Source organism: Oryx dammah, unplaced genomic scaffold (assembly GCF_014754425.2).
Source record: "Oryx dammah isolate SB20612 unplaced genomic scaffold, SCBI_Odam_1.1 HiC_scaffold_2, whole genome shotgun sequence".
NCBI classification, from domain to species: domain Eukaryota; kingdom Metazoa; phylum Chordata; class Mammalia; order Artiodactyla; family Bovidae; genus Oryx; species Oryx dammah.
In genome coordinates this window covers 165,758,580-165,782,999 of record NW_024070186.1, presented here as the reverse complement: position 1 = coordinate 165,782,999, position 24,420 = coordinate 165,758,580, and the positions used below count along the sequence as shown (strand labels likewise).

Below are 24,420 nucleotides of genomic sequence, written 5' to 3'. Positions count from 1 at the left end.
TGAGTCACGTGCCAATCCCTGAACGAATCACTGTGTCCAGAGATACTCCTGTTGGTCAAGTAGAGGAATGGTCAGGTAGGGGAAGACATACTATCAAGAAACAGCCGTAGGGAGAAACAATAGCTCTTACTGTTTTCTCAGTAAAAGAAGATATAGGAATAATAACCAAGGAGTGGAAATTCACAAAGACATCACGAGTCATTTGAGTCTGCTCCAGAGCAGGGTCGATAAAGAACAGTTTTTAAGAAGGAAGGTTGAAAGCTAAAGTTGACTAAGGAGCGTGCATTTTAGTTTTGGACATTAGGGAGCCACTTCAAGCTTTTGTGCAGAGGTACATATAACAGAAACTGAAATTTCAGAACATTTATCTGTCAGGTAGGCTTACTATGAGTGTAAGGGATGATATACAGGGAGTCAAGAGACCAAGTAAGATCCTTCAATAGCCCGGGTAGGAGCAGAATATTTATTTAAAGTGTTTAAGTAATAAGTGCAAGGAGATCCAACCAGTCCATTCTAAAGGAGATCAGCCCTGGGTGTTCTTTGGAAGGAATGATGCTAAAGCTGAAACTCCAGTACTTTGGCCACCTCATGCAAAGAGTTGACTCATTGGAAAAGACTCTGATGCTGGGAGGAATTGGGGGCAGGAGAAAAAGGGGACGACAGAGGATGAAATGGCTGGATGGAATCACTGGCTTGATGGACGTGAGTTTGAGTGAACTCTGGGAGTTGGTGATGGACAGGGAGGCCTGGCTTGCTGCGATTTATGGGGTCGCAAAGAGCTGGACACAACTGAGTGACTGAACTGAACTGAACAGAAATTAATTCTGACTAGCTTAATTTACTGGAGAAGGCAATGGCAACCCACTCCAGTCCTCTTGCCTGGGAACTCCCATGGGTGGAGGAGCCTGGTAGGCTGCAGTCTATGGGGTCAATAAGAGTTGGACAGGACTGAGCAACTTCACTTTCACTTTTCACTTTCCTGCATTAGAGAAGGAAATGGCAACCCACTCCAGTGTTCTTGCCTGGAGGATCCCAGGGATGGGGGAGCCTGGTGGGCTGCCGTCTGTGGGGTTGCACAGAGTCGGACACGACTGAAGCGACTTAGCAGCAGCAGCAGCAGCTTAATTTAAACAAAATGAGATAATGAATGATCGAAAATCTATTGGGGATCCACTGGGACTTTACTGGAGTCTCTTGAAAAATCAAGGTAAATGTTGAGAAGCCAAGGTTTGGAAAGGTCAGGAGGTAAGCCTACATTTACTGATGAAACAAAGTTACTATCACCTTGGACCAGATTGAATAATTTCTGGTCTCTGTCTCAGCTATAAATTTTCAGATTCCTAGGTGAGAGAATCTGATGGTTCCAGCTTGGATCAGGTGCACTTCCCTCTCCCACCAGATCTATTTTTTTATGGTCAAAGGAGAAGAGAAGAGTAAATGTTCTGGTGTCTATAGTGGTGGGGGCGGGGGTTAGTGTTTTTCAAAATAAGGGGGCTCATCGTGTGTCAGTAAGCCACCCTCCAAAGGATGTGATCTTGTGAGCTGTACTGGCACGGAAGGAAGCAGGGTTTTTGCTAGAGGAAGGAATATGAATATTCATAAGTTTACATTTAGAACAGAGAGTTCAAATGAATGGTTAGCAGATGTGCTATATTTCATTTACAATATTATTTTTAAAATAATTTGTTGAATGCCTTTAGCTGGGATTTTCACCATTCTCAATAATCTTGCATCTAGTCTATTTTAGTTCTTGATGTTACCTGTCCAATTTTATACCTGGAAAGCATGAGAGTTCTTTTTTTTTTTTTCCTGGCAAATAATTGCTTTACAGTGCTATGCTATTTTCTGCTGTACAAGGACATGAATCAGCTATGTGTATACATATATCCCCTCTCAACTCCCCTACCCCTCTAGGTCATCACAGAGCACCAAATCAAGCTCCCTGCGCTCTACCTTGTGTTCCTACTAGCTATCTATTTTACACATGGTAGTGTATGTATGTTGATGGAAAGCGTGAGAATTTTTTAGTCTTTCAGAGAAGTTAACTTGGTGTTTTCACTGAAAAAAAAAAAAAGCAAGTAGAGATGGAATAATGGAAGAATAATCAGTATTCTGAGAGATTAGATCCCCTGTTAAAGTTCCTATAGCATCAGGTACTTTAGTTGCGGATATATTACCATTTATTCGGATTATTGTATAATACCTGCTTTTTTGCTAAACTCTAAGTAACTTCACGGGAAGGACCACGTGTTTTTTACTTACCATTTTATCTCCTGCATGTTGCTGGCATATAATGGTTACTCAGTATTTGTTTAAATTGATTATGTATTTGGTAAATGAATTTGAAACCTTTCTATAGATGTGCTTTTTTTTTTTTTTTTTTTTTATAATTATTTATTGGTGCTTTTGAGGTGTTGCTTACTGGACCAAACTCTTAATTTTTGATCCATGACTTAAGGTCCTGGTTTTAGCACTGAATGGTCCCTCCCCCAGGAAATCTCTCAGTTCTGGGAAAACTAGCATAGTTGTTCATACCATTTATGAACAATAAATGGTTTATGTCATACTGTTTATGAACAATAAACGTCTACGGTGATGTAAACGGTTACACTTATGTCAATCCTACCTCTTAGCCCCACCACCATGAAACTTTTCATTAACTTTGTGTAATTGCTCTGCACTGAAAGTTTGCATTCTCCCAAAATTCACATGCTGCAGTTATGATGAACTCCAGTGTGATGTTATTTGGAGGCGGAGCCTTTGGGAAGAAATTCGGGTTAGATGAGGTAGTGAGGGTGGGGCCCTCATGATGGAATTAGTGTCCTGAAAAAAGAAGAGGAAACAAGAGATCCAACTCTTCGGCCATGTGAGGACACAACAAAGTGGTGTGTAAACTGGGAAGAGGATCCTCATCAGAACTTGTATCTGTCCAGGCTTGACCTTGGACTTCAGTCTCCAGAGCCATGAGAAATAAGTGCTTGTTGTTTGAGGCACCCGGTGTGTGGTGTTTTGTTATAGCAGCATGAGCAGACTAACACAGCAGTGGTTTCCCCATTGACACAGGAGTGAGGGGAAACTCACTCCTGGGAGCTGGATGAATTGCTTGAAGGTACAGCATCAATCATGGTGCATTTAAAAACTCAACTGCAGCTTGCAAATCCCTAATCTGCTCTTCCCTCTACATGACAATGTTCCTAGAGTTCAAAGTACTGAGTTATGAACTCTTGTCCTCAAGGACTTTGTAGCCCAAAGATAAAGTTGTGCAGGTGATGAGTAACACGGGGGCCCTTTTTGCATCACATTTATCACAGATTGGTGTTTTATTTTCACAGTTCTTCTGGCAGATGGTAGTATCATGTTGCATTAGTCAGGGTTCTCCAGAGAAACAGAACTAGCAAGATATTTATATAGAGAAAGACATTTACTACGAGAGATGGGCTCACAAGATGATGGAGGCTCAGAAGCCCCTCAATCTGACCCCACCTTTCTCCTCTGCCTTTGTTACCTCAACAACTTTTCCTTCCTCGTTAATAGGTACTGAGCAGCTTCTCCATGCCAGCCACTGTTCTGGGTTCTGAAAGGAGGATACAGCAGAGAACAAAAGAGAAAATTCCCCTTCTCATGGGGCCTAGGTTCTAGGATGAGGGATACCCAGAGATTCTTGGGTAAATTCACACTTTGAATTGATCCATTCTGCATCTTTGGGGAAGATGAGGAGTCAGTATGCATGTACATCTGCCTGTTTGAGGTCCTGAATAATCTGACAGCAGAGACACAGGTGATCTAGGAAGCTTGTAGAAACTGCTGGTCACTTGGCCTGCTTTTGTCTGGCTCTCTTGGAATAGATGCTCTTTGAAAGGACTGGATCCACTGACCCCTGTGCCTGTCAGTTCCAAATGCTTAGATGAGGCAGAGTCATGAGGGGTTCATGGTGACATACTTGGTACTATTTTGATAGTGTTGCAAAATACTATCCAGAACTTCCATATCCTCCACCAGGTTCCTGAAAGAACCACACATATAAGGAGCAAGAGATCCCGAGAACAGCTTTGTTAATGGACCCTCAGTCTTCCAACAACTCCTGATAAAGTAGAGTTAGAGCATACATATTAGATCCTAAGTATTGGAGCTTCAGCTTCAGCACCAGTCCTTCCAGTGAACATTCAGGGTTGACTTCCTTTAGGATTTACTGCTTTGTTCTTCTAGCAGAAGCTCTAGTACTTTGGCCACCTGATGTGAAGAGCTGACTCTTTGGAAGAGACCCTGATGCTAGAAAAGATGGAAGGTAAAAGGAGAAGGGGGTAGCAGAGGATGAGATGGTTAGATAGCATCACTGACTCAATGGACATGAATTGAGCAAACTCCAGGAGATAGTGGAGGACAGAGGGGCCTGGTTGTGCTGCAGTCCCTGGGATTGCAAAGAGTTGGGCAGCCCTAAGTGACTTTTAGCCAGATGGGTCAGGCATGTTGTCTACTGAAGGGATGAATAGAATAGTCACACTTACAGAGAAAACTTTGCCCTAACTTACTCCATGTTTTAGACTTAGAAGTTATATTCAAAAGACAGTAGGTGGGGCATGTCCTCAAAAATCGCCTTTGGCTCAGGTATGCTCACCAAGCAGAGACAGGAAGCCCAAGAGACATGAAGGGCAGGCTGGCGTCTGGGTCAGCACCCTTGCACCATAATCCAGTCCAAGGGTACCTGGAGCTCTGAGCAATCAGATTAGCCTGGGGTAGGGACCTGGAGGGTTCATTGCCTCCCTTCAGAAACAGGGATTAGCAGCCCAAATGATCCTCCAGCATCTCAGAGAAAGCCCTTTAATTTCAAAATTTAGAAGGAGAGAAGATAATTATGTGAAACCATGACAACCACTGCTACCCCCGCTGTCATCATTTACCAGACACCATTATGTGCCAAACACTCTGCTGGTCACATTATATACCTTCTCTCGTTAAATTTCATCTAATGTAAGCCCTGTGATTACACAGAGATGTGGCCATTATAACTTCACTTTTACAGAAGAGGAAATGGATGCTCTGAGAATTTAGGAGACTTACCTGGGATTGGAAGCCACAGAACTGCATTCTAACCCCAAGCTTTCTGATTCCCAAACTAAGCAGTCGTCTTGCAGAATTGCCTCTCTACAGTTGCACAGAAAATAAACATTGAATGAACATGATCTCAGTGGCCTATGGCCACTCATTCATTTGTTCCTTTATTCAACAAATATGTTTAAGCTTGTACTGCAAGACACTCTAAGGTGTTTTTGAATCTCAGTGATCAAAAGAAACATTCCTGCCTTTTTGGAGCTTGCCACTCCTGTTCTAATTTTTTAAAAATTAGTATTGCTTAGCCGACAACTAACATTAATATGTTGTTTTTTTCTTTTTTAATTTGGCCACAATGGAATTTGAGAAAGAGTAAATACTCACTCTTTTTTTAACCCAGTTTTTTATTTTATTCTTTTGCATTTTCATAATGCTGTAGTTTCTGAGCCCGTTTTGAATGCCTTGCTGGCCTGGATTATGCAGATCTCTGTGTTGGAGTTATTATATTTCAGTCCTGACATTTAAGTTTCAGCTCTGTGGTCATGCCTTTGGTAATCATTCAAGGGAAACCGGAAATCACCAATGAGTATATGAGACTGAGCACCGGGCAAAGAGGAAAGCACACTCATCTAGAGACTCGCTGAAAGGAAATGGTGTGAGGATGTATTTGAGGCAGACGTGGGGCAGGAGATGGGAATTAAAAGTGATAAAAGCTCCACGGGTTTGCTCTAAAGAGAGGATTCATGCCCATAAGGGAAGGGTTAATGGAGGATAAGAAGGTGCTGAGAAAGGCATCCACGTGGAAGGGATTTCAAACCACCAGGAGGACTCTGGAAAGAGCCAAAGCATTTTGTAAAAATGAGAGTGTCTTGAGAACTGAAAAAAGGTTAAAGAAAACAGTGACTCTGTTTTCCAAAACATGTAAATTAGCTGACAAATGAAAAAAAAATGGTGACACCCATAGCAGTCTGAGTAGGCATTTAAGGGATAGTGCGATTTGGGGAAAGGCCCGGGGAACAAGGGAAATAGCAAAGCAGATGGAAAATTAACTGAAAATTGAGACACACTGAATGGGTTATGGTGGCATTTATGAAACTGTAAGGGAATTAAAGTCTGAAGGGAAATAGTGAGTAATAAATATGTCTAGAGAACATTGCAAACAATCAGATTTGGGAAGTTAAAGGAGAGTTACGAGGCAAAAGAGAGAAAATAGAAATCTGGAGGAAGGAGACATTTTAAGTAATAGGTAAAAGCTTATGCAGCACATATTTGGATTTTTTCTTTTTTTTAATTGGCCTTCTCAGGTGGCACTAGCAGTAAAGAACTTGCCTGCTAATGTAGGAGACATAAGAGACTCGGGTTAGATCCCTGGGTCAGGAAGATCCCCTGGAGGAGGAAATGGCAGCCCACTCCAGTATTCTTGCCTGGAGAATCCCATGGACAGAGGAACTTGGTGGGCTACAGTCCATGGGGTCACAAAGAGTTGGACACGATGCATATACAGATGGCATTTTTTTTTCTTTCTTTTTTTAATTGGGGTATAATTGCTTTACAATGTTGTGTTAGTTTCTGCTGTACAAAGATGTGAGTCAACTGTAAGTGTACATATGTCCCCTCCCTCTTGGGCCTCCTTCCTGCCCAGCCACCCCATCCCACCCTCTCGGTCATCACAGAGCGCCGAGCTGAGCTCCCCATGTGGGACAGCAGCTCCCACCAGCTATCTGTTCTACACATGGTAGTGTATGTATGTCAATCCTAGTCTCCCACTCCATCCTGCCCTCTCCTTCCCCCACTGGAGCCACAAGTCTGTTCTCTACATCTGTGTCTCTACTCCTGCCCTGGAAATATGTTCATCTGTACCATTTTTCTAGATTCCACATATATGCCTTAATATGTGGATGGACCAAGAATCTGTCATACAGAGTGAAGTAAGTCAGAAAGAGAAAAGCAGATATTGTATGGTTGGCTTTTGACAAAAAGAAAGCACTCTGGTAATGAGTGGATGGAATGGCAGCAATAAGCATGGCTTTACAGGGACTAACAACAAGGCTGCGTTTGGGGCAGTGTGTTAGGAAATATGTCAGGGTAGAAAACTATTTTTAAAAATGCATGGAAGCTTTATGTAAAGGTTAGGCAACATCTGCGTACCAGAAATTGGACTGGATATTTTTCTATGAACTATTGCTAATCCCACTCACAAACCTGGGTGTTAGGGATCTGTTAGGTTAAACCACACGAAGCCATCACGGTTAGTTCATATGGTTTAACCTGATCTGTTTTTACAAAGAAGGAAATTGGAAGCTTGGAGAATTTTAAATATACAACCCTAAGAGATGAAGCTGGGGAGCAGCAGAGGCAGGGTTTGATCCCAGCAATTGCTAGATAGCAATTCATTCTTTTATTCATTCTGCACCTGTTTGTTTTAGCACCTCCTATGTGCCAGGCACTCTGTTCAGCACTAGAAATAAAATACAAAACAAGGCAGAAGATGTCCCTGCCTTCATGATGGATCTGCTGGTTAAGAAAACAAGACAAAACACTGAAGACGGTCCTGAATAGTTGTCCAATAGAAATATAATGTAAGCCATTTATCATCTTAAATTATCTGGTAGCACTTCGAATAAGTAAAAAGAAGATGAAATTAGTTTTAATAATGTATCTTATTGCAATCAACCTGTCTAAAAATATTGCAACATAAAATCAATATAAATTTATTCATGAGATTTTATACTTTTTTTTTTCATACAAAGTCTTCCAAATCCAGTTTTGTTATGCCTTTTTGGTACATTTCTATTCACACTAACCACATTTCAAATGCTCCACAGCCACCTGTAGTTGGTGACTACTGTTTAAAGCAGATCGTGAAAGAACTTAATTCTGACCCAATTTTTTTTGTAGTGATGATGTAGGAAAAACAGTCCACCATGTTTTTCCATGTTATTTCTGACCCACATACGCCAGCCATTCATAGGGCACAAAATACAAGCGACAGAAATGTTTCTTTCACCTGAGACCTCAGCTTCATACGCCTGAAGCTGTAGGTACCAGAAGAGACTTGGATGTACGTGCATCACGCAATTTACGTATTTTCTGTTGTGTGTCACTGATTAAAAACAGCACCTCACAATCAACGGACAATAATAATACAAAAATGGCTCCTCTGCAAGCCATCAGAGCCTTCCCCACATCCACGTTTTGCCAGCATGTCCTCATGCGTTTATTGCTCCTGACGGAAATATCGAAGATGTAATTCAAAGCTTAGCAGCAGCCAGAGTTTCTGATACTGTATCTGGTCACTAAAAGTTTGTAATCAATTTTCAAGAGATAAAACAGTGATAAGATTTTACTGTTTAATACAAGTGCCCAGCAGGTGTTAATGGGGACCAAGTGGTGGGGTGTAGAATGGTTTTTCCCTGGGTAAAGAATTTTTCTTTAGAGTAAGTTTAAGTGGGAAGAAAGCCTGTGGAAATATGGATTGTCCTTCCTAGAAATTGGATGGTGGGATTGAAGGTAATTGGTACTTGTTCCCTACCAACTTCATAATGAAATTACTATTGAGCAAAAGAAATTCTGTTAGAGAGCATTTTCCCCTCCCAAGGGACAGAAGACTCTTAATAGGAAGAAAGCTAGAAAGGAAGGAAGGAAGGAAGGAAGGTAGATAATATGAACACTGATATGGACTCATTGGCCCAGAATATTGAATCTTAAAGGAACACAGAACAATCGGAGTGTTAGAATTTCCATACAGTTGTTTCCATATAATCTGAAGAAGAGAAATTGCATCTAAATAATGTCCCTGCTAATTCCATCTGATTTCACTACAAAATGGGAGGCAAGGGAACAAGTGGGGGAAACAGAAGTGGGGAATGAAAGAAGAGAGATTTAAGTACATTCAACTGGCAAATCGGAAGAAGAGCAGGTGCTCAACAGGGCATGCCAGCTCCTCGATTAAAGCGGTGACAGCGACATCCATTCACACAACATAACCCTGTGAATGGCTCTCCCCTGGGCCAGGTGTCCAAGTCAAACCCAAAGGATTCGTCTGCTGGTCCGCCTTTTCCAAACACGGAACGAGCTGGGTATTTCCAAACCTCTTGTTGATGGACTAAATTTCTCAGTTTCACTTACCTTTGGGGCATTAGGTAGACTGAACCCGAGCTCTAGTTACCTCAAGTTATTGTATAATCAAAACTTGGCTTGAGAGCTTATTGGATTATATTTTAAACAAGCAAAAACCCCTCAGTGAAAAAGCTGGCCTGTGAGTTTTAGACTGCAGATACGGAGTGACTTGGTGATGGACTTTTTTTGCCAGCCCAGATGAAGTCCACTAGTGGGCTTTGTAGTTTTTATGCTGAAACTCCATGGGCAGTGTCCCATCATGATGTTTCATGGGTCTACACCCTTGGCTTTGCAGTTTCCTATGTACAGTGACTCACACCCCCCCTCAAAATCTTCCATGATCCTCACGTCCTTCTGAACAAAATCCAGACACTTAAGGCCCCTATGATCTGGCTTCAGAGACGCTCTGTGGATGCATCCCCACTGCCTGTTGTTCTAACTAAGCTATTTCCTATGTCCCGTAGCACGTGTCACTTCCTTTGCTGACTCTTTTTTGTTGAAGATAACTCCTCTGCTCTGAATATTCTTCCCCACCTCTCGTCAACCCCTTCACTCCTGAAGATTCCCCTGGAAGCCCTCCCTACGTCATGGAGCTCACATTAGAGACCCTCCCTCTACGTTCTCATGACTTCTCCTATTTACAGAGCACCAGAACACAAGTGGCCTTCTATGTGCTAGCAACGTTTGTGTGTCTATGTCACTGAATTGTGAGAATGGAAGGGATGGGATGGACACTGTGTTTTCTATTTCTGTATTTATAGGACTCGCTGTAAGGCCTGGCACATGATAGACATCCAGTAAACAGTTGTTGAATCCGTAAATTATCTTCCTAAGAAATGATCAGATGTACTAAATAAGATGGTGATTGCTTTTTGCCTCTTCCAGAATAGCAGTGTTTGATTTTTTTTTCTGTGTTTAAACAAAGAGTATCTTTGTTAAAAATAAAAAGTATTTGCAGAAAATTTCAAGAGTACAAAGATAACACAAAAGAAAATAGAAAGTACCTGGAATCTTTCCATGCATAGACGAACCCTATTTTTATCTTCTTTTCTGCTTGTTTAACAGTAAGTAGCGAGAATTATCTTCATGCCATTAACTTTTCTTGAAAAACATGATTTTTTAGGACTCAAAGAGGCCTTTGAATGGATACACAGAAATGTTCTTTGCCTTTCCCCCACTTTCTTCACCTTGGAGACCTGAGTCTTTCCCCAGAGGACACAGTCGGGTCTTGTGCACTGTGGCTGCCCAGGGGCAGACATGTGCTCAATCAGGCCAGTCACTCTACGTGGAACTGTTTTTATAGTCTAGTCCTCTTCCTTAGTATTTTACTTCTTTAGCTGCTTTTGTTGTTAAGGGAATAGAAAGCAAGAAAATGCTGCAGCTTTGAGATACCCTGCCTTTCTGGGGGTGGTGATTGCTTTTAACCACCATACTGCATTTGCTGACTATCTGCTAAGTGCTACGTTTTTTGGACATCTTTAACAATGTCACAGTTTTCTCAAGCTGAAAAGGAAATGTGAATCCCTGAGAACCTTCCCTCCCAAATCCTGTCTTGCTTCATGTCAGCGCTGAGCCTGGCTATAGGCAAGTGGTTTTGAGGAAGGAGGGTTGGAGAGCCTGGCTACAGGCAAGTGGTTTTGAGGAAGGAGGGTTGGAGACGGAGTATTGTGAGACAGACAAGCCTCCCTTGTGATAAAGATAACTGACGAATGTTGTACAGGGCAGACACTGAAGACCCGTTCATGACGCTTCTCTCCTCCACCCTCACATCTGACCTATCCCAAAATACTTGCTTAAAGCTTCTCCACTTGGTCCTGTGTGTCACGGCTCCCGCTCTTCCTTCTCCTCCTCTTTTGGGGTCAAAGCCAGCATCATCGCTAACCTGGATTAATAAGAGCACTGTAATTGGTCTCCCATACTCACTGTGGTCCTCTGCAAGCCTGTTCTCTACACAGCCTTCAAGTCTGTTTATATCACTGGTTAAAATCTTCAATGTCCTTCTATTGTTTTAAAGCAAAGACAGAACTCCCTAAATGGCCTGAAAAGCTTTGCACTGTCTGCCCCATTCACCTTTTCACCCACACCACACCCCACAGCCCCTTGGCTCTCTGCTTCAGCCTCACTGGTTTGCACTCAGTCCTCGGTAAGCACTACCACAGGACCTTTACCCATGCTGCCCCTTTTGCTTGGAGTGTGCTATGTCTTTTCTTATCTAGTTAATGCTGCCTCATTCTTCAGGTCAAGCTGCACTTCCTTTTAAGAACCTGGTCTGAGCCCCGTTTCACTTTCATGGAGCACATACACCCCTACCCCCACCATCGTAACACTTGTCATCTGTTGTTGTTTAGTTAAAAATTCATGTCTGAATCTTTGCAACCCCATGGACTGCAGCCCACCAGGCCCTTCTGTCCATGGGATTTCCCAGGCAAGAATACTAGAGTGGGTTGCCATTTCCTTCTTCAGGGTATCTTCCTGACCCAGGGATCAAACCCACGTGTCCTGCATTGCGGACAGTTTCTTTACCACTGAGCCACTTGGGAAGCCCAACACTGGTCATATATCTGTGATTAACTAATTAATACCTGTCCTCTCTCTTAGACTATAAGCTTTGGAGAGCAGGGATCATGTCTGTTTTCTTGTTTATCCCCAGCCAACTAGCTGATTGCTGGCATGTAGCAAATATTTAATAAATATTAGTTGAACAAATAATGAATTAATGGGATATCATTTCTTTGATGTTGTATACCATGTGGCTTGTGAGCAAGCAGTTTCCTTTAGAGTAGCTTAAGATGCTTTCAGAGCCTCTTGTTAGAATATCATTGAACAAAGGTCTGTAGTCTGACAGAACAAAAATGTTCCAACTCATCTGTTAATTGCAACCAGTTATGGGAGTCTGGGAGTGATTACAGGCTCATGGAAAAGAGTACATGGAGATTAGCAGAGCCTGCACAGATACTGATGCTTCCACATGTAGAGGCTGCTGGCAAAGAGTTCACACCTTCTCAGTGTTACACGGATGGTGGCATCCACTCATTTGTCTGAAACCTCTTAGATTTTTCCCTAAACATTTGTCTTTCTCTCTTCCTTTCTCCAGATTTATGGTCAATGTGACGTGGGATGGCAAAGACTTGTCCTTCACTGAGGAAGGCTACCAGGTGCATCCCAGACTGGTGGTCATCGTGCTGAACAAGGACCGTGAATGGGAAAAGGTGAGCATCCTTCCAAGTGCTGAATACAGGGGAGGCAGGAGAGGATGGGCAACAAGCGGGCTCACACGCCTCCTTTCCCCAAAGCGTGTCCCCCTGAGCGCCTCCAGATGCCATCTCAGGGCCCCATTGGGAACAAGACAGACAGATACTGTCAGGCACAATGGAGGTGCTTTCCCTGGGTGAACTAAGGCAGTTGTGTGTTGCTCTCTGCAGTGGGTTCACAGATCTGAGTAGGAAGCATCCTGGAAAGACTTGGAATAATTTAAAGTCAGTGAAGTTTGGTTCGCATCATTAAAGGAGCAAGTATTGACTCTATGGTGTGATCACACCAGTTTGTCTAAGCCTCATAACTTGGTACCGTAGTCACACATTTGGCCCTATGAGTGAACCCCCTATATTTTAATTTGTTTGGTCTTTTGCTTTGAATCCAATCAATTCTAAAACTTAAACGTATCCATTCTTCAAGTCATGGGTTGGAGAGGGATGTTCTGTTTCTTGTAAAGCACATTTTCCAGTGCATGTATGTTAACTATTAAAAAATATAAAAACTCAGTGTACAGGAAAAGCTTATCTAACATACCACACAAACTGTGTCCTGAGTCAGAGAGGAGAGACTTCACAGGGAGTTTGGAGATGACCCTGTGAGTATAGTGGCAACATCTGGCCCAGTGACATTCCTCTTCCCCCATAACTCAACTCTCAGCTCTCAAATTCAGTTCAGTTCAGTTCAGTCACTCAGTTGTGTCTGACTCTTTGTGACCGCATGAATCACAGCATGCCAAGCCTCCCTGTCCATCACCAACTCCCGGAGTTCACTCAAACTCATGTCCATCGAGTCGGTGATGCCATCCAGCCAACTCATCCTCTGTTGTCCCCTTCTCCTCCTGCCCCCAATCCCTCCCAGCATCAGAGTCTTTTCCAATGAGTCAACTCTTCACATCAGGTGGCCAAAGTATTGGAGTTTCAGCTTTAGCATCATTCCTTCCAAAGAAATCCCAGGACTGATCTCCTTCAGAATGGACTGGTTGGATCTCCTTGCAGTTCAAGGGACTCTCAAGAGTCTTCTCCAACACCACAGTTCAAAAGGATCAATTCTTCGGCGCTCACCTTTCTTCACAGTCCAACTCTCACATCCATACATGACCACAGGAAAAACCATAGCCTTGACTAGACGGACCTTTGTTGGCAAAGTAATGTCTCTGCTTTTGAATATGCTATCTAAGTTGGTCATAACTTTCCTTCCAAGGAGTAAGCATCTTTTTAATTTCATGGCTGCAGTCACCATCTTCAGTGATTTTGGAGCCCCCCAAAATAAAATCTGACACTGTTTCCACTGTTTCCCCATCTATTTGCCATGAAGAGATGGGACCACATGCCATGATCTTCGTTTTCTGAATGTTGAGCTTTAAGCCAACTTTTTCACTCTCCTCTTTCATTTTCATCAAGAGGCTTTTTAGTTCCTCTTCAGTTTCTGCCATAAGGGTGGTGTCATCTGCGTATCTGAGGTTATTGATATTTCTCCCGGCAATCTTGTTTCCAGCTTGTGCTTCCTCCAGTCCAGCGTTTCTCATAAGGTACTCTGCATATAAGTTAAATAAGCAGGGTGACAATATATAGCCTTGATGTACTCCTTTTCATATTTGGAACCAGTCTGTTGTTCCATATCCAGTTCTAACTGTTGCTTCCTGACCTGCATACAGATTTCTCAAGAGGCAGGTCAGGTGGTCTGGTATTCCCATCTCATTCAGAATTTTCCACAGTTTATTGTGATCCACACAGTCAAAGGCTTTGGCATAGTCAATAAAGCAGAAATAGATGTTTTTCTGGAACTCTCTTGCTTTTTCCATGATCCAGCAGATGTTAGCAATTTGATCCAGTACCTCTGCCTTTTCTAAAACCAGCTTGAATATCAGGAAGTTCACGGTTCACATATTGCTGAAGCCTGGCTTGGAGAATTTTGAGCATTACTTTACTAGCATGTGAGATGAGTGCAATTGTGTGGTAGTTTGAACATTCTTTGGCATTGCCTTTCTTTGAGATTGGAATGAAAACTGACCTTTTCCAGTCCTGTGGCCACTGCTGAGTTTTCCAAATTTGCTGGCATATTGAGCACAGCACTTTCACAGCATCATCTTTCAGGATTTGAAATAGCTCCACTGGAATACCATCACCTCCACTAGCTTTGTTCGTAGTGATGCTTTCTAAGGCCCACTTAACTTCACATTCTAGGATGTCTAGCTCTAGGTGAGTGATCACACCATTGTGATTATCTGGGTTGTGAAGCTCTTTTTTTTGTACACTTCTTTCGTGTATTCTTGCCACCTCTTCTTAATATCTTCTGCTTCTGTTAGGTCCATACCATTTTTGTCCTTTATTGAGCCCATCTTTGCACGAAATGTTCCCTTGGTATCTCTAATTTTCTTGAAGAGATCTCTAGTCTTTCCCATTCTGTTGTTTTCCTCTATTTCTTTGCATTGATCGCTGAGGAAGGCTTTCTTATCTCTCCTTGCTATTCTTTGGAACTCTCCATTCAGATGCTTATATCTTTCCTTTTCTCCTTTGCTTTTCGCTTCTCTTCTTTTCACAGCTATTTGTAAGGCCTCCCCAGACAGCCATTTTGCTTTTTTGCATTTCTTTTCCATGGGGATGGTCTTGATCCCTGTCTCCTGTACAATGTCACGAACCTCCGCCCATAGTTCATCAGGCACTCTGTCAGATCTGGACCCTTAAATCGATTTCTCATTTCCACTGTATAATCATCAGGGATTTGATTTAGGTCATACCTGAATGGTCTAGTGGTTTTCCCCACTTTCTTCAATTTAAGTCTGAATTTGGCAATAAGGAGTTCATGATCTGAGCCAAATTAGTCATCACAAAATTGCATGGAAAGCAGGATAAAAGATAATGAAAAGGAAAAAGGACTATATTGTTATCACATCTTTTTGGACAAGCAGTGCTGTGTCTCTGAACCACTTTAGCAGCCCCAGATTTGTCTTCACTTGGCGCATCAGACCTAGGGGTAGGAAGACATGGGATATAGTGTGGAAGTCATATAATACTTAACTAGGATCAGAAGACAAGACTGTGCAAACAGAAGCATTGACTTTGGAGTAGGGGGCCAGTGACAGATTCCTGCAAGGGGATGATGAAGAGGAAGCTTCGGAGTTTGTGCTGCTACATCCAGGAGCTACCAAGTTCCCATTCCTTCCAGTGGACTTGAAACAGTGACCAAAGTAGACTATATGCTGGAGCCTAAAATAAGTCTGTTTAAAAGGGTTAAAATATGCCCAGTGCATTCTTTGACCATAGCAGCATTGAAATAAAAATTAATGATAAGAAGATATGCAGGAGACACTGGTTCGATTCTTGGGTCGGGAAGACTGCCTGAAGAAAGAAAAGGCAGGTCGCTCTAGTATTCTTGCCTAGGTAATCCCATGGACAGAGGAGCCCGGTGGGCTACAGTACACGGAGTCACAAAAGAGTTGGACGTGACTTAGCAACTAAAACACAACAGTGAAAGCTCAACATATCAAAATTTGAAGAATAAAGTTGGTGACATGCTAACAGGGAAATCCATAGCTTTCTATGCTTATAATTTTATAAAAAGGAAATTGTAAAGTCAGTGATTTAAGCTTCTACATTAAGGCACTAGATAAAAAATAGAGCAAACTAAACCCAAATGAAGTAGAAAAAGAATATGATAAGCGTAAAAATCAACAAAGTAGAACATAAAGTATAAAGAAAATCAACAAAGCCAAAAGACAATCTGAATAGTTCCTGAGAAATTTGATTCAAAACTAAAACCCTTCCCATTTAAAAAACAAAACTTCAGGCCTAAATGGCTTCACTGTAAATTCTATCTATCAAATATTTTTAAAAGAAATAATGCAAATCTACCCAGAGATTTTCAGTATTTTAGTAATTGTAGTTCAGCAATATATTGGAAAAGGAAACTGCATTATGGATAAGTGGGGTTTATTCTAGGAATGCAAAATTGGTTTAACATCAAAAAATAAATCAATATAATTTGCCATATTGACATAATAAGGAGAAAATTATATAATCATCTCAATAGATGCAGACAAAGCATTGGACAAAATCCAATATCCATTTTTTTTTTACTGGAATATAATTGCCTTACAGTGCTGTGTTGGTTTCTTTGTACAACATCATGGACCAGCCATATGTGTATGTGTATCCCTCCCTCATAAGCCTTCCTCCCACCCTCTCATCCTACCCCCCTAGGTCATCAGTGGGCACCGAGCTGAGCTCCCTGGGCTGTACAGCTGCTTCCCACTAGCTATCTGTGTTACACGTGGTAGTGTACGTACCAATATCCATTCTTGATAAACAAGGGCCATTCCTCAATCTGATCAAAGTTATCTATGAAAATTCTATAGCTAATATCTTGTATAATGATGAGATAATGAAAATAGGTTCATAAATATATATTCAAATGATTTTTGAGGAATAATTATAACAATGGGAGAAAGGAAAGCCTATTTAATAAGTGCTGCTAGGTCAACTGGATAGTCTTAGTGAGAAAAAAAATTAAAGCAAAACAAACAAAAAGCAACCTTGACTCAGTTCATACTATACACAAAAACTTAAAATAAATTTCAGACTTAAATGTAAAATTTCTATAAGAAAAAATTTTCATATAGGAAGATATTTTTGAGCTATAAGAAAGCATACAGTAAAAGTAATAAACTGGATTCCATCAAAATTTAAAACTTTTGCCCATGTATAGACACTGTTAGAAAGTGAAAAAGGCAAGCCACACATTCAGAAAAAATATTTTAAAAAATTATCTGAATCAAAGGACTCATATCCAGAATATATAAAGAACTCCTATAAATCAATAATAAAAAGAAAATCAACACAATTAAAATGGGAGATTGACTTAGGAATTTTACAAAAAAAAATTTAGTCAAATGGCCATTAAATACATGAAAACATGCTTAACACCCATGATAATCAGAGACATGCAAATTAAAACCACAGTGAGCTACCACTTCATACCCCCTGCTTGGCTAAAATGAAAAGGACCAACAATACCAAGTGTTGTTAAGAACATGTGGTGGTTTGGCCACTCAGTCATGGCTGACTCTTTGTGACCCCATGGACCGTAGCCCACCAGGCTCCTCTGTCCGTGGGGATTCTCCAGCCAAGAATACTAGAGTCGGTTGCCCTCCTCCAGGGGATCTTCCCAACCAGGTATTAAACCCAGGTCTCTTGCACTGCAGGTGGATTCTTTACCATCTGAGCCACCAGGGAAGTGCTTATGGTCCAGCAATTCACTCCAGCAACTCACTCTAGTGTTTTTGCCTGGAGAATTCCATGGACAGAGGAGCCTGGTGGGATACAGTCCATGGGGTCACAAGAGCTGGACATGACTGAGTGACTAACAGTATGATCCAGCACTCCTAGGTATGATCCAGCAATTCCACTCCTAGGTATTTACTGCAAAGACATGTAAAAATATACCCCCAAAGTAATATTTGTGAAAGACATTCATAATAGCAAAACATCAGGAAGAAATCAAAGATTCATCAACAAGGATGTATACATTATATATATATGAATATATATATTCAACAAGGTAAATACATTATATATATATTCATAAAATGGATTGAAAATGAAAGTTGCTCAGTCCATGGAATTCTCCAGGCCATAATACTCGAGTAGGTAGCCTTTCCCATCGCCAGGGGATCTTCCCAACCCAGGGACTGAACCCAGGTCTCCCACATTGCAGGCGGATTCTTTACCAGTTGAGCCACAAGGGAAGCCCAAGAATATTGGAGTGGATATCCTATCCCTTCTCCAGCAGATCTTCCTGACCCAGGAATTGAACCAGAGTCTCCTGCATTGCAGGCAGATTCTTTATCAACTGAGCTATCAGGGAAACCCATAAAATGGATTGCTACACATGAATAAGTTGTGAGCTTGTAATACCCACAACAATGTGGATGAATTGCAGAAGCATTGTGTTGAACAAAAGAAGCCAGACACAGAAGATGATACTGTATATCATCTTTCATTTGTATGAAGTTCAAGGAGAGACAACACTAGTCTGTGGGGTCAGATATCAGAAGATGCCTGGAGGAGGGCATGGCAACCCACTCCAGGATTCTTGCCTGGAGAATCCCATGGACCGAGGAGCCTGGCGGGCTATAATCCACAGGATCACACAGAGTCAGACACAAGCGACTTAGCATGCACACATCAGAATGATGGTTGTTTTTATGGAGGAGAAAATTAATAGGAAAAATGCACAGGCAACTTTCTAGTGTTATAACAATATTCCCTGTCGCGAACATTTGTCAAAATCCATCAAGCCACCACAAAAGATTTGATTATTTTACTGCATGCCATTGTATCTTAATTAAAAGATATGTTTTGAAGCCATTCAAACTGAGATACCCTGTACAATTAATTACCGATGTTTACTGAATTTTCATACTCAACTCCATGACATGAGTACTATAGATGACAACAATAACTGTTGTTAATTGAACAGTTGCACAATATTTCCTTTAGGTGGTACGCCCAAGCTCTGAGTGACAACTTGGTTTGTTCATCCCTTCCACAAATGTTTATTCAGGGCCTGGTGTGTGTGCCAGGTGCCATTCTTGGTGCCTGGAATCTGTCAGTGAACAGAACAGACACAAAGCAATTTCTGATTCACTGAACTTAGATTCTAGTGTGTGTGGAGAGGGATGGGGTGGGGTTTTGTGCATTTTGGTGATGCTTCAGGAGAGCGTTGGATTCTGTCCCCAGGAGTTAGCTCCACTCTTCCTCTGATGTACCCTATAGCCCACCGTCCTAAGTGGCGCACATCTCCATGTCTGAGCTGGTTCCTTTATGCATCTGAGACTTTGAACATGCTTTTTATTTTTCTTTCCTGTAATGCTTTCCTGAAGCCTCACTTTCTTTTATTCATCCCTCAAATTCTGGCCTCTCTTTCCTTTTGCAAATGGAAAGTCAAAATGCAACTTACTTTTTTTTCTTATCCATTATGGGAGGTAGAGAAGTCAAGCCTGTCTGTCTGCCTTTGGTGTTTACACTTGGGGGTTATTTTTCCACCTTTTGAAGTTACACAATCGGAGGATCACTCTCGGAGCTGTAAAATCATTCTCGTTGGTCAGATTTCACCAGTCCTGGGTCAGGCTCGGCTCACACCTGTGAATTCTCCTTGCTGCCTTTGGACCTGGCTTGTTTGCCAGGAAGTGTGTTTACAAGGGAGGTCACTGCAGTGCAGTTGATAACACTGCATAAAAGAAGGCTGCCCTTGACAGACTCCATTTCCATCTACAGAAAAAAAAACAAAAAACCTTTTTAATAGTTTGTGTGTCCTCCTTCAAATTTCTGTTGAAATATAGCAATTTCCCAAAGAAAAAGGCAGCTCGGGGAATTGCTGCCGAGTCGAGCTTAGAATGTACAAATGCTTCCTGTAGATGCTCTGTTCCCTCGGCGCTCAGGGGATCCAGTGCTTCAGAAATAGCTCCTTGTGCTTCTGTCTTGAAGAAAGAGGAAGCCAATGGAGCAGGTAAATACCCGTCATGTTACCCTGCCAGCCCTCCCCAGCAGCATCGTCTGATAAGGCAGGTCAGCAAAGGGAAAGGCCTGCAGAAAGGGGTAGCTGTTAGTCTGGGACTCAGAGGAGATTTCTTTTCATCTCCGAGGTCATCCAGTAGCGTCCCTGGAAGCAGCAGCGTGTAATGAGGGTGTCTTGGACAACATGACAAGCCCTTAGAGGGGCACTGGCTTTCTGCTGGGCCTTTGTGTGCAGCAGGGGTGGACGGTTCCAATGCCTTGCACAGCCTGCTTGTGTTCAGCAGACACGGAGCTCAGGGTTGAGCAGGCTTCCTTCCAGCACACTGGAACCTCCACGCCCTTTGCTTCTCTCCCCCTTTCCAATGGCTTTGCTCTGCATTGGAGCATAATGAGTTCAAGCCTTCCGAGTTGTTGTTCAGTCGCTCAGTTGTGTCCTACTGTGACTCCATGGACTGCAGCATGCCAGGCTTCCCTGTCCTTCACTATCTCCTGGAGTTTGCTGAAACTCCTGTTTATTGAGTTGGTTGTGCCATCCCACCAATTTTGTCCTCTGTGGTCCCCTTTTCATCCCACTCTCAATCTTCATAGCATCAGGGTCTTTTCCAATGAGTTGGCTCTTCACATCAGGTGGCCAGAGTACTGGAGCCCAAAGGTGCTTAAAAATAATATCCTGGATACAAGCCAATTGGCAGCCTGGGCCGGTACCCTCTGTGGGCCAACTTGGTGGCCAACATTTCATCTGCACCAGGGTGCAGGACAAGATAGGTAGGAAACCACCCCCTCTCCCCAAGTAGCTCATGATCGAGCCATCTCCAGAGAGAAAGGGGTGGACTTGACTTGGTTAGTTGGGAAGTCTTCTTGAGGGTGGGGACATTGAGTAATAGATTAGATTTCTCCACATTGAATCACTTTCTTATTAACTACTTGAAAAAATCCTTTGGAAATAATTCCGTTTACCATTTTAGGGTTATACCAGATTTAAAATGAAAATATGTGTGCATATCAATGTAACATACACACAGACAAGCTTTATGTGTGTGTACTCATTCGTGTACGACTCTTTGCGACCCCACAGACTGTAGTCCACCAGGCTTCTCTGTCCATGGGATTTCTCAGGCAAGAACACTAAAATGGGTAGCCATTCCCTTCTTCAGGGCATCTTTCTGACCCAGAGATCGAACCCTGGTCTCCTGCACTGAAGGCAGATTCTTTACCATCTGAGCCACCAGGGAAGCTAATTGAGGACAATAGAGATGCCCCAGAAGACAGAAGGGAGACCCATGATTACCTCTTCTTAAACTGAGGGTCTGTCTCCCATCTCTCATGCATCCACTGCCCCCTTTAATCTGACCACTCTGTCTGCATTCTTTTTGGTGCCCTTGGTCTCAGCTGCTTTTCTCACTGTGATAACTCCCAGGCCTTTGTCTCCAGCCCAGATATCTCCTGGTCTACCAGACTTGCCACCTGGACACCCTAACATGGACAGCCTATAGCCCTCCAACTTTTATCTTGTTCAATACCAAAGTCATCATCTTCCTCTCCCAAATGTGGTTATTCTCCTGGGTCCCATCACAGAAAGCTTCATTCTTATCCTCTTAAGATCTCCCAAGCCCTTATATTTGCTTGTTATCTGCTCATTCTCTGTCTCAGACCCTATCTATTTGAACATTTTCCTCTTTTTGCCAAGGACACCCCGTCTGGATAATCCAAAGTGAGTTGAGTCCTTTCCGCTTTGTACTAACCTACATACTAGCCCCTAAGAGTGTTAACAGCTTACATTGTAATTGCTTGCTTGCACATCCATCTTCACCTGGACTGTGAGCCCCACCAGGGAAAGGTCTGTTCCCTCCACGTGTTTCTTCAGTTGCACCATGAAGCACTGTTTCAGTGCCTACAAGGGCCTCTCTACAATCTGCTGAGAATGCTGACTTCAGCCAGTATTTACTAAGATCTACTCTATATCAAGAACTGTGCTGAGCAGTTTGTATCCATGATCTCCTTTAGTCATTTCAACACCTCATCTACAATAGGTATTCTTTTCCTTGCCTCATAAATGGAAATTCAGGTTCGGGGAGGCCAGGAACTAGGTTCAGATCCTGCATGTGACGGAAGCAGGATGTGAATGGAGGCTTGCCTGACCCCACAGACTGCATTCCTAATACTTACATCATACTCAATAACGGGTAGTGGGAAGGGATATTTTAGAGGGGAAATGAAGGGAGTTCCTCCCATCCGTAGAGTGACACCACCTCCTTATTCTCACTGGATGCAGCAAGTTCCACTCAGTTGGAACCAGTTGGAACCTGGGGTATCAGCATTTATCTCATCTCACAGGTGCTCTTTCTTTTTCATTCTACTGACGTCCCACCTTCCAATCTGGCTCCTTGAAGTAGGGAATTGTACCCTGCCTCTGAATCTCATGCATAACGAAGCAGATGACAGTTAAAGAATTCCTAGTACAGATATGATAAAGGAGATCTTAGGAAAAGCTTAGATTGATCCCCCATTCTGGCTGTGGCATATCGTTGTGATACCAGCTCTATCGAGGCTTATCACCCACAATGATGTGTACATGGGGTGCAGTTCTTTCATGACGGGCTTGCTAATTATAAAAAGTTGTAACTCCCTCCCTCCTAAATCATTCTGTTTCCACTACCCCTCTATCACTGTCCCATCACATTTAACGTAGATGGCTGAGTGAGTCTCACGGTTCACATGCACATTTCTAATGTGTGTGTTTGCTTGTGTGTGTGTGTGCTTGTGTGTGTGTGTGCGTGTATGTGCAGTATCAATTACCTGCCAAAAGGTTCATCCTGCTAAAAGACGGAAGTATATATGGAGACATTATGCTTGGCATATGCACACACATACTCCAATGATTATGTTGAAGAAATCATGGAGGAAAATTGTAATTGAGAAGACACCAGTAAATGACAATTGATAGAGCAATTGTGCGAATTGTTAAAACTGAAGTGTGTTGTTTACATATCCTATATGCGGCCAGGAATATGTTATGCCTTCTCCTATGTGCTCCCTTTGCTTAGAAAAACTATGGTGGTGCATTGATGAAGCCGTGAGTTCTGGCTCTGACAAGCATTGAAGGAATACTGTTCATCTTCAGGTTTTTCCTTTGCCATTCTATCTCTGGCACTCAGTAGCTGAGACTCAGTAACTATTTGTAGAATGGATACAAGAATGAAAGAACTTTCTTATGGACCTTTCCAAATGAGGAACATCTTTTAATATGGTCAGCTTACAAGTGTGGTACTGTTATTATTTTGGTTATTTTTTTATATTTCTATGTTGTTCTTGCATCTCAAGCTCTTCAACAGAACACCCAAAGATGACTGAATAAAATCCCATAGCCATATCAGAGTAGCCATATCAGAGTAGCCATATCAGAGTCACCGTGGAAAAGATGTCAAAATACTAGCACTACCTCAAACCTGCGGAAGAATCGTTTCTGATTCTGCTTTGTCATAAGCTCCCCTAGTGATACCCATTAAAAGTGTAGAACTACTACTTTAGGACATGAATTTACTCTTTGTCGTCCTGAAAAAAAGTGGTTTGATCCAGGTCATCCTAGTTATCAAGGCTTCCTGCTTCTTAGCCTTTGTATGTCTGTCTTATTTTGGAATACACTGCTTAGTAGCAGTGTTTAAGAGCAGTGGTGCAGAAGAAAAGGAAATAAGAAAAGTGGTGTCTTGTTGCACCAATTGTAATCTCTGCTGAGTGGGACAGTAACAATGCCAAGTAAAATGGTGTTTATGGATGTAGTACAGTTCCTGTCACCTGGTGTGTCTTCCATAAATATTGAGTAATTAAGTGATTGATTTTTTCAGTTAAAAGCATCTCCCTTAAATAGAGGTGGTTGAATTTGGAGTATATAAACCTCATTTAGTCACACATTCATTCCATCAAACAAAATTTCCTGAGTACCTACTATGTGCAAGTCCCTGTTGAGGGATGCAGTGAGACATAGACCAGCATTAGAGGGTCATAGGGCATGAGAAGATGCTCATAACTGCAAGACAATATGAAATGTGCCACAGAAGATGCCCTAATCTAAAAGTCTATGGTATTTATAAAAGGGATCTGTTATGTATAAGCAAGAGGGTCAAGGGCATCCATACAGAGAGCTTCTCATTTGAACAAGGTCTCAGATTAGACCTTCTAGACATGTATAAGGAGGCTCTTCCATGAAGAAGGACCATCAAAAGCCAAAGTCCAGAGGCAAGCATGCTCAAGGCTCATTTGAGGAAGAGTTCAGTGAGTTTGAAGCATTCTGCCTTGTATGGTAGGCAGGATTCTAAGAATGACTCCCAATGGCCCTCGCTCTTCTGTGATCCTCTCTTGGAAAGTGAATATGATGAGACATACCTTTTGTGATTGTTATGTTAGGTAGCAAAAGAAGTTTTTCAGTTGATTCTGAGTTCATCGAAAGGACTGTTAGCAGGGTGAGCCTAACCTAATTACATAAGCC

General features: G+C 42.2%; 1 protein-coding gene across 1 annotated transcript in view; it reads left to right on the top strand.

Moving 5' to 3' along the window:
- The window catches only part of LOC120882428 (glutamate receptor ionotropic, NMDA 2A-like), a 104,202-nt gene that overhangs the window by 35,688 nt on the left and 44,094 nt on the right, over positions 1-24,420 (top strand). Inside the window, exon 3 of the mRNA XM_040266431.1 lies at positions 12,263-12,377. Within this exon, the coding sequence (XP_040122365.1) occupies positions 12,263-12,377 (115 nt within the window). The remainder of the gene's footprint in view (positions 1-12,262; positions 12,378-24,420) is intronic.